The following is a 16,384-nucleotide window of genomic DNA, read 5'->3' as shown; positions in this document are numbered from 1 at the left end:
TTTAATATAAACATTTGGTATATATAATTAGTATATTTTAGAGTGTACAATAATATATGTAGACCTTGTACAATTGTAAAATTAAGTTAACCTTTACTTACAGTGGCCCCGGTATCCAGCTCGCCGCTCGTATTAATGAGCAGGGAATTATCAATATCGGATTGGTGGGTAATGCCAAAAATGGTTGTGGCGGTGATGCTTGCAACGACGCGGCTGCAGCAGCAGCTGCCGCAGCGGCAGCGGCCACCATAGCTGGCGACGGCGTTTTTGTGCGCGTCTGAGGGCTGAGGGCAGCCGAACCTACCGGCGCTTTAATTACATTAGCGGTGTTTACCTCCAACTTGGGTGTTAGTTGTCTGTAGTATGGGTGAAAATATTTGGTGAATTTATAACTAAAAATTTTGCGGGTTTCTTACCCGTCATTGCGGCGTGAACTGCAATAATGCATTTTGTGCGCGCGATATGTCTTTACATTATTGAATCTAATATCACAATCGCTGCAGTAGCGATCCGTTTGCTGAAACATACAAAATAATAAAATTATAAAGCATTTCTTCGACCGTTAAACACGGTTTTGTACTTATGCTAGATCATTGGCGCTATCAACCAACAACTGACTCACTTGACTAGAACCACCCTCATCCAATGCGGCGGCGCCGTTTGACGGTGGCGCGCTACTGCTATGCGCGGGCGATGTTTGATGCATGCGCATGTGACGATTGAGTGAGACCTTTTTGTCCGCGCTGTAAGAGCATTGGGTACATGCATATTGTTTCCCTGTCTTGATGGCTTTGGCGACGTGTTCGCTACCGTTGTCGCCAGCGCCAATATTGATGGCGCCACTAACAGCGTTGGTCGCGTTAGCATTCAAAGCGCCAGTTTTTTCGGCTATAACTGTGGACAGCGAAGCTCCGTCAGACTCCATTTCCTTATTACTAGAACAATAAAAAAGTGGTTATTGACTCAATCTCACCCCTCGTTTAATCTATTAACTTACCGATGGGAACAATAATAGGCCTGGTGCGCTTCCAATGTGGATGGTGAGCTGAAGTGTATGCCACAGGGCAAGCACATGAACAACTTCAGGCGTGGTGGGATATCCGCTGTGGCAGCTGGTGATGATGAAGTCGCCACTGCCGCCGTTTTCAGCACCGGTTCCACGACATTAACTACTGGCGCACTCATTAAAGTGTCCATATCTTCTTGCTTGGTAAGCGCCGGCGGCGGTGGCAGCTGGGCGAGTCGATTTTTCGTTTGCGTTTCTTCGTGTAGGACTTTTAGGTCTTTTGCATCCGGTTTTAAAGCCGGATCGGAAGCCAAAAGCGCATTTAAGCGCAACTTTGGCAGTACGCTTGTTGGTGAGGACATCGGTGGTGTCTCGTTGCCGGTCAGTTCTGCTTTATGTGGGCTACTGCTGGCAGGACGTATGTCGTTTGAATTTATTGAAATTGATTCGATACTAATTTCATTTTGATCTTTCAGTTTTTCGCGTTCTATACTTAATTCGATTTTGTGTACAATGTGCTCGTTGGCGTTGTGAAATGCGTCTAGAGAATTTGAACCATTCGATATTGCCACACTCGGTGGACGACTCAGTGTACTTTCCTCTCTTCTATTCGGCGATATTCGATGTGCGTTTATAGCAAGTATTCGATTGTCGCCATCCCTTGTATCAGTATCTTCTTCCATTTCTATATCAGTCTCTTCAAGTCGATGATCTTCACGCTCTAAATGCTGTTGGTCATCTGTTAAGTCAGCGGGACTCAGATCTTTGGAATCTAAGGAAAATATTAATTAATTAATTTAAGTTTGCGTGTATAATATGTAATAAACATAAAGTCAATTGTGGAAAGAGGTTTAATATCGTTAGTGGTTATGTAATAGGCAGACTGAAAGGTGATATAATTTTCATTAGCAAAATTTAATTCTATTGTTAATGGCAATTATATCAAGACTGATACACTGATTATTCCGATATTCCAACTTTTCCATAGCATTTTTGTAATATGATTAACATTTCTCCTCAAAATAGGTCCCAGTTTCGCCTTTTGCTTCCTAATTTTTATCGCTACAATTCTTTCCAGCGAGCATTCTGTCGCCCTGGTTCAAACCACTCGAATATAATGGATGCAGAGGTATTTTGAAATTCTATTCATTCGTTTTACGTTTGGATTAAACATTTGCTTTGGATCAAGTTTCACGGCAGCCACTTCGCATAGAGCTTTTACAAACCCAAATATCCGTATCTTTATCTTTATCCATTATCCCTACCAACTTGCCTTCCTTGTCACAATATTTGTCAATTAATTATTATTAGTTATAGAATCAATAAATCATTAGTATATATAATAAATAAAAAAGAAGTGTACCAAAAAATTTATCATATAGACCTCAATTTTTATACTCTTGCAACATGTTGCTACAGAGTATAATAAGTAGTTTTGTTCACCTAATGGTTGTTTGTATCACCCAAAATTAATCGAGTTAGATATAGGGTTATGTATATATAAATGTCTGTCCGTCTATCCGTCTGTGCAAGCTGTAACTTGAGTAAAAATTGAGATATCTTTATAAAACTTGGTAAACATGTTTCTTGGTACCGTAAGACGGATGGTATTTACAGATAGGCGTAATCGGACCACTGCCACGCCTAAAAACGTCATTAATCAAAAACAAATAAATTGCCATAACTAAGTTCCACAATATGATTCAATACTGTTATTTGGTACACAGGATCACATTAAGGAGGGACGTCTGCAGTCTGCAATGTGAAAATGGATGAAATCGGGTGACAAGCCCGCCCACTCCCCATATAACGGTTCTGTTAAAAACTACTAAAAGCGCGATAAACTCTGGGATGCTATGAGATCACTTTATAGGAACGCGTGTGAGAGTCTTGGAATCTGCTTAACCGATTTCAACTAAATTCGGTACATAACATTCTTCTTATATTTCTATGCGAAACCACGCCTATTTCCCATATAACACCATTTTAGATTCCATCTGTTTCTTTCACTTTCCGCTATGCAAATCAAGCAACAATGATTATATCGGCATAAAACTTTGCGTGAATAATGCGTCTAAAGTATGCTTTCTGACCAAAAATTGTCTAAATCGAACTAAAACTGTTCAAGCCCAAAGGTACTGAATATGTGGACCCCAGTGCCTATAGTTAACTTTTTACCGAAAATATCGGTAATCGGTAAAATAATATAAATGAAACTCTCGATAATAGTATGTTTTTGTGTCAAAAATGGGTTGAATCGGATGAATACTTCCTTTAATATAAAGTGTTGTCAACATCTAAAGTAATTTCCCGGGCTTTGGTTCTTGCAAGTTGCGAGAGTATAAAATGTTCGGTTACACCCGAACTTAGACCTTCCTTAGATGTTAATAACTAATCTTGTTCCGTTGCAAAGCTGTGGTACCTGCAACAACTGTTTTGTCTTTAAATTTAATCCAATGAAGTTCAAATTTTTTGCTGTCAAAGTCAATATTATATTTTGTGTGTACATCGGGAAGCATATTGCCTATGAGAGTATTTTGTGAGTTGATGACTTTTGCAGAAATACGTCGGTAATTTTATGCATCCAGTATTTTCGTGTACAGCTAGTTTTCCATTGTTCCATTCCAAATAAACGCCCATGTTCACTGTCTGTCGTAGTAGAGGAATTCAACAATATCATATTTCATTTCAGGATTTATATATGTGTTGATTAAATCAGATACACTGTGATTTGGTGAGCTCTTACCGAAATCACTGATTTATAAATTCGCTATGTCACTGAATGATATCGTCAGATCGTTGCACCTTGTACGATGTCGATACAATATATCAATAGTTAACGAATCTTTATGATTATCCCACACCATTTGTGATCCGGCCGGGAAACATGTAGTGTATAATACTGCTTTAGCAAGCATACTGTTCCACTGATTGTCATCTACTAGTAAGCTTAGTGCATTCATCTTTATACGTTGGATACTGTTGCCCATTTACTTTACGTATATCTTGAAATGTCAGTGGTCTGGTTACATTGATCAACAACAGTAGCAGATAAAAGCACTCCGTCTGCCCTGGATTGACTGTATATACACGACCCAAATTATTTGAGTTGAATAAATCAGGAAATGCTTCAATTGGCTTGCCTTGCTCGATTGATCCAAAGGCACCAAAAACATTTGCACGATTAAAAAATTTAAAAAAAAGCCATGATCGTATCTTTTGGTGGATTTATAATACTATCAAGCGCTGTTAAATTCGCTACAAGAATGAAATTAACTTGACTTAATGAGAAATAAGCCGACTTATTTGCATTCCTACTCCGTGATGTTTGCTACACTACATGAAAATTATAGTATATTATACTACAACTATTATATTCGATTGCCTCGAGATAGAATAAAATAATATAAAAATCGTGATTAAAAATCAGGGGCTGATCGTATAGGTATACAAATTTCAGTTTTATGTAGTTTTCAACACTGAATCGTGAAAAAATAACAACAAAAAAATTTCCAACAAATAAAAGTTAGTAATATTTGGAGTCGACCACGAAAATCACAATCGGTCCAGCCGTTTTATATATTAGATTAATATGTGTAGAATAAAAAAACAGTAAAACTTAATACTTGTATATTATATTTTTCACTCCCTTACGAATAATAAATGTTTTGGTGTTCTAGAGATTAAAGCAAGCACAAAAATTTGAGTTTTGGAATAATGTTTGTAATTTTGTAGCATTGTTTATTTTTTTTACTAATTGTGCCCGAAGGGGCAACGCTCTTAGCTATCTACCTATCAATCAGTTACTAGTATAAAATGTAAGAAAGCCTTTACACGTTCAATTGTTTTTGATCATCTTTCGATACCGCCATGCTATTCAAAAACGTTTACCCGCACATTCTTACTGTCAATGCCGCATCGTGTGCGTACAATTCGGTTTGCTTGCAATTAAAAATATTCACGATTTTCATAGCTTATTAAAAACGCAATCTTGACTTATCGTAGCTCAAATCAAAACGAAAAAATGTCTGCCCATTCATAAGCTTTGTTCTCGGGTGGGCTTATCGCCACTCCAATATCACACACAACGACGTAATTCTTTGGAACCCTATTAACCGAAAGCAGTCAAAAGCCACCCAAACACACACATATACATGTATGTATGCATGCAAGTAAACCGCAGAGAATGGATTAGATGTAAGAAGGCCCACGAATACAAGACAGAAGATAAGCATTTTGTGTGGACGCAGTTTCACAAGAAATTCTCACTGACCATAAAATACGCAACGTTCAAATATATCTATGTACATATGTATGTATGTGTATGTGCTATGTGTCAAATTGACCAAAGGTTAACAATTATTATCGAACAAATTGTCAGGCGTGGAAACCATCGCCGACAGAGATGGAATAGCGTGCGGAGCAATGGAAACTGTATAGAAAGAAAATGGTGTAGAGCCGTTGATGTTGATCGTGAAGTTGCACAATGGGGAAGCATTCGAGTTGGAAGTGTAGACGTACGGGCGCTTGGTTAAAGTACGAGTCGCTTATAGATCCCGCATATAAAGCATTTAAAGCAAAGCGACATACAGGCATTTGGAGGACGCAAATTCGAACCCAGTAAGCAGTCTAAGAATGCTCAGCAGTCTGATCGTTTGAAGTTTATTCTGAGCGCCGCAACCGACACGACAAACTGTCGTTTTTTAGAAAATAGTTCAATAATTTTCAGAAATTGCGACACGCCGCGTAATAAACTAAACTAACTATCATAGTACATGTCAGGTCTTTATTTTATGACGCAACGAACTCATGTATTTTTCTGTCAAAATCTAACATTCTTGATAGGGACATAGTGAATGATTTTTGTAGGATTAATGTGGACTTTTCAATTTTCTTAGTTCAGCGAGAATGTATCCATAAATTAATGTTAGATATAGGACTTAATTCGCAATAGAAACAATCATAGACACTAAAATATCTGAAAAATTTAAAACATAGATGCCACATAGCAATAGCTTCAAAGAACACATATAATTGAGTTACATATAATAACTATAACCTAACCTAAATTTATTTGAATAGTAAATGTTAGCATATACCTATAGTTGTTTTTTATCGTTTTATAGTCTCTTAGAAATTCATAGATGCAATTAGTAGTCGGTACTTAAATCGCAGTTAGTGTTAGCCGTCTTTGATTCGGCACTTCTAAGCTCTCTTGTAAAAAATTATATATAAAAACAACAAGAAAAATATCAAGATAATGTGTAAATAAATCTTTTAATTGAAATTATTATTGCTTTCCTATCTCTAGTTGAATATGTCCGTTCATTTGATTTATACCAGTTGCCTTTTCAATTCGCCACTTACGAAGATTCGATAAGCAGCAACTCGGCTCAATAATCTAATGCGCATAGTCTATTAATTGATTTGTCCTACCTATTAGTTCATATAGATTAGATAGATTATACAAAAGGAAATAGGTATACATTTTATATATCACTGAAATAAGTTGATTGACTGAATCAAATATGAATGACTATGTACATACATATATCGTTCATGGTTTTTATTTTGCGAGTGAAACGGAAACCGATTTCTTTCAATCGAATACAAAAGTAGCCTTTAGTTGTTCGCAGTTTAAAAATGGTCTAAACTTAAGCAGTGATCCGTCCGTCAGTGATGTAAGTTGGACATGAAGAGAAATAAGTAAAAAAAAAACTTCATTGCAACAGCTTTGTCAGTGGGTAATGATTAGAAAAGCGGTTGACATCTGATTTGTTTGGTACAAAATATTATAACGACCGTCGATGCGAGTTGCGATAATCGCGCAGCTCGGATGTGGCAAGCGTTGTCAGAGACGTAAGACACGAAGCCATTGTCGCGCTGTGCGTTCAAGTGTCTTATGCAGATACGCATTTGATATGACAGCTCAGATAAGAACTAAAAACACACAAAAAAAAAGTTAAATAAATGAAGAGATAGAAAAAAAATGAAAATATTTGAGTTTTCAAAGTCAAAAAGCCACGAATAGCCGCCACTGTGGCATGCAGCAATTGTTTGTACATACATGTGTTCGTACTTGGACTCGACGCTTTCAACTTGTCACGCGCTCGTTGGTGCTCGTAACCAATTGCAGGTTGCATTGTCATTACAATTTCAATGGCAGGGAAATAAAGCAGCAACAGCGTTGTTTTTGCCACCTTTTTTGCGCCTCGACACAAAGTAGTTGTGTTTTGGCCGGTGTCGTTGCGCTTGCGCGTTTACCTGTCAATTTGTAGCTATTGAAATGTCAGCACTTTGCATTAACTACAACTTTTATTCTGTATCTGCATAATCGTTGCTTTGGTTGTTGGTGGGGAGCGCGCATGCGCGTTGCCCGCTACACACTGGACCCACGTAATTGAGTGCAACGCGTTTTATACCGCACCAGTTTCTACGCCTTCTCCAACTGCAATGCGACGAGCTGCGCATACTCAGGTCCATCTACATCGGTTTGTGTTTGGCATGGAATTTGCTGCTGTCAATATTGATTGTTGCTCGTTGCTCGTTTGTGTTTTACATCGCCTTGGTGCAATAATACCAATTTTGGTTGTTGCGGTGTCACCTCGGTTTGCCATATTTGAAAAGGTACACATGTAGCCAATTCGTTGGAATCAGGTACATCGGTATGTGTGTGGTGTGTAAGTGCACAATTATGCAAAATAAATTCACACGAGTAAACGTGAACCCTGAGTCGCCTTTTTTGGGAGATGCTGTGAAATCTTAGATAGCATTCTTGTGAGCATTTAAGTATTTTATTTTTTTATTTTTCTGATTCAGCTTTTAAAATCTGAGTGTGTTCAACTAATATTATTTGCAATTTTTAAGCATGTGACAACCGCATGAGCCTATAGTCACTTCAACTGTATATAGTAATACATATATGTAGTATACCAATCTACAAGTATAAAGTCTTAGACCTCTCTGAAAAGTTCTCATAAGAGAAAAGTAATTTCTGAAGAATTATTCACATAAATAATTTATTTTATACTCGGCTCAGTTAAAATTGAAACAACTCAGGTTTAAAACAGCAAACTTATTTTTTGGGTGATTTCAGTACAAGTTTCGTGGAACGAGTAAGCGAGGTATGAGTGTACTCGTGATCACTCGAATTCTTTTAAGCTTTCGAGCACTAAGTAAGTAAACGTTTTAGTAGGTATTGAATGGCCTTAAATGTCAGCTTTAGAGGTTGTGTACAACCGCACCAGCACAGGGATTGAAGCTCTGGCATCAATTGTTAAAAAAGTTGGCAATTGAAGACAACTCAGCTTAATTTTTTACAAGTTTTTTAAACCTGAGTAGTATACACTAATACGAATATAAGTTTATTAACAACCAGATGATTCATGGAAATAGAGATCCCGGAAAGATATGAGTTGCGACATATATATACAATATATACGTATCTGTTGAAGAAAATCATACAATTTTTATTGGTTGCGGATTAAACCGATATTTTTACATTTTATTTAAGAAAGTTTTGTTAAAAATCAGTATTTGATAAAAGCTCAGTTGAGCTGTTAACAATCCAAAACACTCAGAGTTCAATTTTGATGGTGTGATTGATAAACATAGTTCTGTCAGTTCTATCAGTCCTTCAGAAAAGCCATCAAAAATCTTTTATATTGTAGTATTAACAAGTAAGGAAGGGCTAAGTTCGGATGTAACCGAACATTTTATACTCTCGCAAAGTCAAATAGTATACTCGTTTGAGATTTCTTTGTGGATTGACTGATATTTTCGGTAGTATAGGCACTGGGGTCCACATATTTAGTACTTAGGGGCTTAAACAGTTTTGGTTCGATTTAGACAATTTTTGGCCACAAGGTGGCATACTTTAAACGTATTATTCACGCAAAGTTTTACGCCGATATAATCATTGTTGCTTGATTTGCATAGTGGAAAGTGAAAGAATCAAGTGGTATTTAAAATGGTGTCATATGGAAAATAGGCGTGGTTGTAATCCGATTTCGCCCGTTTTCGCACTATGACATAGATAGACACATGAAAAGAACGTTACGCACCGAATTTGGTTGAAATCGGTTAAGCATATCTCAAGATATGGGTTTTCACCTAAAAGTGGGCTGTGCCACGCCCACTGTCTAATTTTGAACGCGGTTCCTATAAAGTCATCTTATACCATCTCAGAGATAAAATTTAATGTCTCTGGCGTGTTTAGTGCTTGATTTATCGCGCTTTTAGTAGTTTTTAACAGTACCGTTATATGGGGAGTGGGCGGAGTTGCCACCCGATTTCAACTATTTTCACACCGTCAATAGAAGTGCTAAAAACATTTGTTTCTTCTAGTGAATTTTGTTATTATAGCATTAGCGATTTAGGAGATATGCACATTAAACCTATTAGAGGCGGGACCACGCCCACTTTTAAAAAAAAGGTTTTAACTGCAGATGCCCCTCCCTAATGTGATCCTGTGTACCAAATAACAGTCTTGTATCTTATTGCGGAGCTTAGTTATGGCAAGTTATTTGTTTTTGATTAATGGCGTTTTGTGGGCGTGGCAGTGGTCCGATTACGCCCATCTGCAATACCAACCGTCTCACGATACCAAGAAACATGTCTACCAAGTTTCATAAAGATATCTCAATTTTAATTAAGTTAGAGCTTGCACGGACGGACAGACGGACGGACGGACAGACAGTCACCCGGATTTCAACTCGTCTCTTCATCCTGATCATTTATATATATATAACCCTATATCTAACTCGATTAGTTTTAGGTGATACAAACAACCGTTAGGTGAACAAAACTATTATACTCTGTAGCAACAGGTTGCGAGAGTATAAAAATGCCGAGATGGTAAATTATCTGACAGTCAGTCAGCTGCATACCTAACTTGGCAGCCATTTTTATTTGAAGAGCAAAAATTCCAAATTGTCTGAAACCTATCTGTTTTATGGAACTAAACATTTTTCTTCGCGTTAGTCATTAGGAAAAATCACTTTATAAGTTTTAAGGTACTCAGTGAAAATTTTTCTGAAGGACCTACTCAAAAGTGTTACAACAACTTGAATATCTTAATTCAAAAGTGCATTATTGCTTAATGCTAATTTTGTAAGCATGCTCTTAAAATTAACAAATAGATAACTAGAGAACTTTTCACCAACTGAAGAGCGCAATTTTCTCACGTCTTGAAATCATTTGCATAATTAGTGATTCCAGCAAGTATTTAATGCTTTGCATTAAGTCTTGTTAATACAATCAGACTCATTAGAAATGAAGTAGTAATGGAACCAAAAGCAATTATAAAAAAAAAATCATAAATTGTTGCATTTGAAAAAAGACATTGAGAGATGCACGAACCGTGATTTATGCATGTTACCACAAAGAAACACCTCATCAACGGCTCGAGATAAAAACTACACCGAGTACAAACAGCCAATGCGAAAAGAATTGCAAATGACCGCAAGCCAGTGACGTACAAAGTTGTTGTTTTATTTTTTAATCAACTACTACCTCCAGAGCTGCCATTATTCACGGCAAAGAGTCGGGGTACAACACGATGCGGCACGTCAACGCTTCATTAAATCATCAAACAAAGAATTTTAGCATAACGAAATCACTTAACTCAATTACAAAAGCATTAAAAAATGTATGATGAATATCGAAGAGTAAACAAAAACGAAAAAGTGCAAATTTTGTCGGCTGCTGCTGGCTCAGTAGCGTTTCAAAGGTGGTCCGTCGGTAGTCAAAGAGTAACACGCTGTAAACAATGCAGGATGGCGACTTTTTCGTTTCAAGTACCTTCGGCTGCTTTTATTTACATGCCTTCGCTTTGTTCATTGCTTTGTTCTTTGCTTTGCAGGCAGTTCTTAACCTGCTGGCCGCGTATCCTTTCCTGTTGCGGCAACTTTCATAACGGTGGCTGCCACAGTGAACATTAACAATAAAAAATTCAAAGAAATAAAACGACAACAAAATAACAGCTACAACAACAATAAAATGTCAACAGCACACCAAAGGAGGGGCGCACAAAAAGCCAAGCGCCAACTGCAAACCAATTTCGTTTATTTAGACGCGCCTCGCCCAACGATGTGTGTAAGTGGATCGCGGCATAGCGACAAGTGGTGGTTGTAATGTTTATTGTACCACCAAAAGCGCAAACATATTTGTACTTTATGTATACTTTTATGGATCAACCACAGCTGCGGCCCGGCTATAAGCCTGCGACAGGGATCGTTTGCTGGCCAACGTCCTCGTAAACCTAGTAACTTGTTTGACAGTGCGTACAAGCTTACAAACGCCATATTTATGCTTATAACATATGTTGTGGAAATATATGTACATATGGGCGCGTGTGTGTGCAACGCGCGAAACTCGTTCGCCTCGTTTGCCACTTGACTACCGCTGCTTTTGCGCCTAATTGGTGGGTAATGACGTGTTGTACACGGTTGCGGCTCGTCTTTTGCGGCGTTTTGCCTGCTGCCGGCCGTCAATTGTCGGCCTTTTCATGCCGCCTAGGCAGTCCCGTCGGTGTGTATTGGTGTACTCTTTTGCTTTTGCTGTACGCTTGTCCACGCAACAAACAGCGAAACAAGCTGAACAACCTCCCGTACTGCCAAGGCGCAAGCTGAGACTCTTCTGTGCGCCTCGGCGGCATGGTGCGGATGTTTTTGTGTGTTAAATGCTTGTTAAATATTTTATTGGTGCATTGTAGTCGCGCTCGCGTCAGCTAAACAATCGCCTGGCCACCGACGGGCCGACTGAACGGCCGTTTCTTCAATTACTTTGCCGTCGGTGTATTGGCTGTGCTTTTGTTGTAGCGCGTGCGTCTTGTTAGCCCGGTGTGGCATGTACGCTTGTTGTTTTTGCTTATGTTCGCATTTCACATTTTATGTTGCAACGGCAACTTTAGCAAGGACAACACTTAGTTGGTTGTAAAACATAATAATAACAATAATGTGGTGGTGTCTGTGTTTGGTTCGTTATTTGCTCGCCCTTTTCACATTCTCTTCACGCGCCTTGGCGGCTCTGCTCATCGGCCCTCAATTGGCTGGGTGGCACCATTCGTAATTGTTTATAGTTAATTGAAAGCATTTAGGACGGTCGTTAGGCCCTTAGTGCAATAAATTTTAGGGCTTGCAATTTAGTTTCAGGGAGCGTTTAGAAAAAATTTGTGTGTCCAAATAAATGTATATATTTTTAAAAGGGTTCAGGTATTAACTTTTTGCGAGTTTTTAACCATTTGCGGCGTCTTGAAATTAACTACGAAAACATATTTAATTACGAAATAATTTTTCCTCCCATATATTTGGATTATTTCAATGCCTATATACAAGAAATTGAATATTTATACCTTTACCAGATGTTTTCTGACAGATAGGACTAGACTAAACGTTTTACACCATCTCCTACCGCCTAATATGGTATATTTCATGAAAAGCTTCCTCACGAAAATGTTATAATTCTTTTGAAGGTTAGAAATCGCTTTTAGAGTGGCACATCGGTTCTCGGGACATGAAGTTCTTCACACTTATGCTTATATCTTTGCTGATTACCTAGGTACTAATGGTTGTTTTCGATTCGCCGTTTTTTTGCTCGCTATCTAGTAACAACAAAGTTAACGAGTTGAGTTCATACAAGAGAGTAATACGATACCTCCTTAAAGTGATATAACCGCTTTCTTCAATGCTACCAAGTATTCTTTTACGAGGTTTAGACAAGTTTGGCTCTATTGATAAATAAAAATACAAATTGTGTTTTTTTGATTTTAGAAATGTATGATTTAAAATCGATTATAAAAGTTTATTGAAAACATAAATAAGTTTTAGTAAACGTTTTTTGACGCGAAAAAAAAAACAATTTCTCTACCAAGAAAGAAGCGCAGGACTGCAACACCCAGTGCTGCCCGTTTATTTGAACATTCTGTATAGTTGGTTAAAGTTGCTACTCCCAAAAATTTGGCGAACAAAAGATAATTTTTCACTCGCCTTTAAGCAAAACGTTTATATGTATTCTTACCTTCAGATATCATGCTTTTCGTGCAAATTATACTCTTTCAGCTATGCCACTCTACCACTGTTTAAAATCTTTTTCATAGTCGATCAGTAAATGTAAAAGTTAAAGAATGTCACACAATTCTTTAATAAAGCTATGCAAGATAGGATATTAATATCTCAGATGAGTTTTTCCATTTTGGACTCACACAAATTTACTAATGGGATATTACAAAACTTCATTAGAGATAGCGACATTACAAATTAATTGTTGATGTTTAACAATAAAACAAGTAAGGGCTAAGTTGGAGTGTAGTCGAACATTTTATAGTCATAATATTAGGTAAATTTGGGATATGAACCGATTTAATTTTTGGCACCAAAACCCAATATTTTTACAGAACATTTACCTAATATCATTAAAATATATTACATAGTCAGCAGTAAAAGTGGCATGAAGGCAACTAGAGTAGCGGAAGCCATGCTTCCAAATTATATGAATTAAAGGTGTAACATATTTAGTTTTACCTATGGGGACTAGGGATGATTTCACTCGATTTCGGCAACAGTCTGCAGTATTCTAAGTCTAAGTTAAAACAACTTAAATTAATTTCATAAAGATAACTTATATACCCAACCCACATAAGGTATAAGTTAATCAGAACAACGAAAATCTTTATATTAGATATGTTGGGGCTAGCGGAAGCATTGAACCGATTTTATCCATGTTTCGCAATGGCATTTTTGAAATGGGCGTGGTTGTAGGCCATTATATATATTTTAAAACTATAACATTAGCTACATATGTATATATTAGAACTAGTCCCTTAGTTTTTGAGATATCGATGGAATTTTGCACCCGTCCTTTTCTCACCAACTAAAACTAAACAAAAATGGAGAAAATGTCTGAAATGTATGTAGTCTTAGGTGCTTCAAACATAATTTTTCTTTGTCTGCAACATGTTCCAGTTGTAGAAACATAGGTGACGTGGTGTTTCTATGTTGTTGTAACATGCTGTGCCCTTTAAAGCTGATCCTTCCAAACAACTAATTTGCTCCCACAAGCTGCGACCATTCACACGAAAGCTGAAGCTAAAAAAGGAGATAGTAATGAAAACCTTCATACATATATACAATAATACATAGGCGTTGTTGCAACAATTGTCATATATACATACATACACCTTCTTTATATCTGAGATCTCATTGCGCTGTTGAAGTTGTTAAAGTTGCAAGAAATATATATGTAAATATATTGACTAGCGATTGGCTTTGTAGAATTTACCTAAAACTTCAACAACAACAATAACAAAAATATTCTTATTCGATAGCAATTCTAGGAAATCGCTCGAGTCAAACGCTTTTGATGTCTTAATTAAAAACTCGCCAATGCCACAAACATTCGCCCAACAAATGTATGACTGTGTTTGTGTGTGCGAGTGTGTGCAGTTGTTATATGAAGCCAAGGAAGCAGAACGTTGACTTGGACTTCAACATTGTTGAGCAATTGATTCCGCTGATGTTGCTCGGCCTCAGTGTTGACGGCAACCAGCCAGGCGGCTATTATTGCTTGCCGTTGCCGCTTGGTGCAACGCGTGTTGCGCATGCAACTATGTTGTTGCCTGCTTTTTCAGCATCAGGATATGGTCAGCTGATAAGCGACTGTTGCTACTTTTTCGATTTTTTTCCTTCATGTTGCCTTCTTGGCACGTTTAGTTAATTTTCTGCTCGTATAACTTGAAAACTTAAAATTGTCACTTTGCTGTTTTTTTACCATTTGCCACATCGATCTGCAGCGAATTTCGTGTGAGCACGCTCGGCAGTGGTAACAACAGCTGCTGTTGCTCGTACTTTTGCCGCGACCGATACTGATATGGCTGAGCATCAGCCTGCTTTATGGCGACCACGCTGTATTTAACGTAGATCTGTGCGATCGGCGCATATGTACGACAGCAACCCATGAAAAAAACAGCAAAAGCAAAGCAGCGACGACAGCAAGTTTCACTTTTGATCAATTGAGATCTGCAACTTAAAGCAAAACCACCACTGCCCTCATATATGTGTGTGTATGCGCTTAATAAGTGCAGACAGTGAGACTTTTGACTGGCATCTTTGCAGAAGGATAACAACGTGCAGTAAGCTAAACTCCCGCGCAAATTAAATTGACCCAAACGACGTAAGTCTCGTTACCGCGTAGCTGTTGCTCGGCGACTTATCGCCAAATGAAAATCGATTTAAGTTTTCAGAACCCGGCCAATTTCAGCTAGTCTTTGCCAATTCTTTGCATATGCATTAAAACTTCTATGCATGTATGTGTGTGTGTTTGGCGTTTCTTAACAACAGATTGATCTGTTAAGGGGCGGCAAGCGGCAGCAAGCGTTCGCGGCAGCTAACAGCCAGCAATTGTTGCAGACGGGCAATTTATGTTGTCCAACATTTGCATATTAACACATGCGAGATTTTATGACAAGTACATGGAGTATATTAAAAGCTTAATTCAATATGAATAACTGGCAAGCAGTATTTCGCATGTGTATTTGCTCAAATACACATAAATATTGCGGATTTACAAGTTCATATGGTAGAACAGGGATGCTATCGGCGCAGGTGACAACGTCCTTCATTTTGTTGCTATTAAATTATGAGCACAAATTGAATGCTCAGAGTCGGTGTACATGTAGCCAGACGGCGGCTTGTAGATAAGGTGAGTTGCTTCTGGCTCTATGCGTTTTTATGTTCGCGTAATCTGTGAATTGCTTCCATGTTTTAATGTTTAAGAGAGGGGCTCGGGGAGTCTAGTTCAAATTGCATAAAAAAAATATGGTGCTGCATCATTCCCTTAAGTTAAGCTTCGAGCATTAATACTTGTATTTCCAAATTAAAAGTAACATTTTTTAAAAGTTTGAACCAATTTTAAATCTGTCCGAGTCCGGTAATTTCGATCAATTCGGCACGATAGTTGATTATTTGACATTCAAGATATTTCAAACATAGTCTTTAAATATGAACAATTGGAAAATAACGGGAAAATTTTCAGCCTTAATGCAAATATGCAGCTCAAGGGATATCTCACGATCAACATTGCGCTAGAAGGATGTTATAGATAAGCAAGTTGTTGAGATCATACACCCATACAAGTTTTATAACTAACTAAAGAACTCAACAAAAATAACTAGAAAAAAAGTTAACTTCGGAAATTGATTTCAATCATTCAGTTTGCATGAAAGTTATATGTTATAGTGGTCCGATATCGGCGGTTCCGACAAACGAGCAGTTTCTTGGGGAGAAAAGGAAGTGTGCAAAATTTTAGAGTGATATTTCAAAAACTAAGGGAATAGTTCGCGTATATACAGACAGACGAACATGGCTAAATCAACTCAGCTCG

General features: G+C 37.7%; 1 protein-coding gene across 1 annotated transcript in view; it reads right to left on the bottom strand.

Moving 5' to 3' along the window:
* Positions 1-16,384, bottom strand: part of ush (Zinc finger protein ush) — a 184,882-nt gene that overhangs the window by 5,313 nt on the left and 163,185 nt on the right. Inside the window, exons 3-6 of the mRNA XM_036375222.2 lie at positions 998-1,778; positions 623-935; positions 417-517; positions 102-356 (exon numbers count right to left, since the gene is read on the bottom strand). Of these exons, the coding sequence (XP_036231115.2) occupies positions 102-356; positions 417-517; positions 623-935; positions 998-1,778 (1,450 nt within the window). The remainder of the gene's footprint in view (positions 1-101; positions 357-416; positions 518-622; positions 936-997; positions 1,779-16,384) is intronic.

This window comes from Bactrocera oleae, chromosome 3, assembly GCF_042242935.1.
Source record: "Bactrocera oleae isolate idBacOlea1 chromosome 3, idBacOlea1, whole genome shotgun sequence".
Lineage (NCBI taxonomy): Eukaryota > Metazoa > Arthropoda > Insecta > Diptera > Tephritidae > Bactrocera > Bactrocera oleae.
Note: the sequence above shows the minus strand (reverse complement) of the source record. Positions and strands in the feature narration are given on the sequence as shown.